Raw genomic sequence first — 1,154 nt, forward strand, 5'->3', positions numbered from 1 at the left:
AACCTAGTTCGTTGGTTCGACATGTTTAGGGCAACAGAAATGTGGAACAAACCGTAGAATGAGGTGGACATGTGATTCAAGACCTCATACTACTAAGAGAGGAATGTTCAGCTTGCAAGAAAAGAACAAAATTCAGCTCCAGGCTCTTCTTGGAAATAGGTAATGAAAATAATCTGAGTATGCCAAATTTTTCAAAAGCACTTTTCTTTCCTTTTATTTATTAACAGTGCAGCTGCTAATAATCTAGTTGCTTTGAATATTTCAGTAGATGTAGCAATAAATTGAAATGAAGATTCATGCACTTGAACATATGCCTATCATGTACCATTGTCATTAGCATTATATATATATGCTACGTATCGTACAATGAACAACCAACTCGTTTAAAAATTTCTATTCTCTAAAATATTTCATTTATTACTCTCTCCCTCAATTCGAGCCTCTTGGTTTGCACTCATTTGGGTTTGATTCTTGTAGAGGGAAAGTGAGATTAGACTGAATATACACGTCCCTTCTACATTCTTGATGTGCCTATGACATAGCACCTCGTGATAAGAGCTCCTTCTTCCCCGCTTTTAAAAACTCCGATTCATATTTATCATAGGACTTTCTACACAAAAATCAAAACAAATATAGAATCAATTTTTTTAACACTTAACCACTTTTATGTCATGGATTTCACTGTTCAAAAAACAAATCACATAGCAATTGTTTTTGAGATTTCTTTTTTAATTTTTGGTCAATAATTTGGTTTACTTACTCTTAAATAGGTGGCCAGACAGGACAAGTGGCACTGGCAATAAGATAAAAAACCAGTTGAAGAAGAGACTAACCAAAATAAGTCCTAATTTGGTGACTAATAAGCCATATACCAACAATGGTGGCTCCATTCGTTCTAAATCTGCCGTCAACCTTAGCCACATGGCTCAATAGGAGAGTACTTGGCTCGAAGCTGAAGCTCGGCTTGTCCATGAGTCCAAACTCTTGACATCCAACCCTTTCAATCTTCACCAGCTCAATAAAGCCACGGCTCAGTCACCGTCGCCGACAATCCTACTGCCGTGTCAAGACTGTTTCGCGCGGGTTAGTCGCTAACAATTAAAAGGGATCAGACGATTGTGTAAGGGACAAACCTCTTAAGACAAAGTCCCAAA

At 37.4% G+C, this 1,154-nt stretch overlaps 1 protein-coding gene across 1 annotated transcript; it reads left to right on the forward strand.

Annotated features, from left to right (window-relative positions):
- Positions 1-9: 9 nt before the first annotated feature.
- LOC111386637 lies at positions 10-1,114 on the forward strand. The gene is made up of 2 exons (XM_023011103.1): positions 10-159; positions 771-1,114. Exons 1-2 carry the CDS (start codon positions 59-61, stop codon positions 931-933), a joined length of 264 nt encoding a protein of 87 aa, XP_022866871.1. The 5' UTR covers positions 10-58; the 3' UTR covers positions 934-1,114.
- The last annotated feature ends 40 nt before the right edge of the window (positions 1,115-1,154 follow it).

This window comes from Olea europaea, unplaced genomic scaffold, assembly GCF_002742605.1.
Source record: "Olea europaea var. sylvestris unplaced genomic scaffold, O_europaea_v1 scaffold36355, whole genome shotgun sequence".
NCBI classification, from domain to species: Eukaryota; Viridiplantae; Streptophyta; class Magnoliopsida; order Lamiales; family Oleaceae; genus Olea; species Olea europaea.

Excerpts from the sequence above, each read along its gene's own strand:
- LOC111386637 (XM_023011103.1), top strand. The coding sequence starts at position 59 with ATGAGGTGGACATGTGATTCAAGACCTCATACTACTAAGAGAGGAATG. Across the intron at positions 160-770 it reads CAGGCTCTTCTTGGAAATAG|GTGGCCAGACAGGACAAGTG; the intron begins GTAATGAAAATA and ends ACTCTTAAATAG.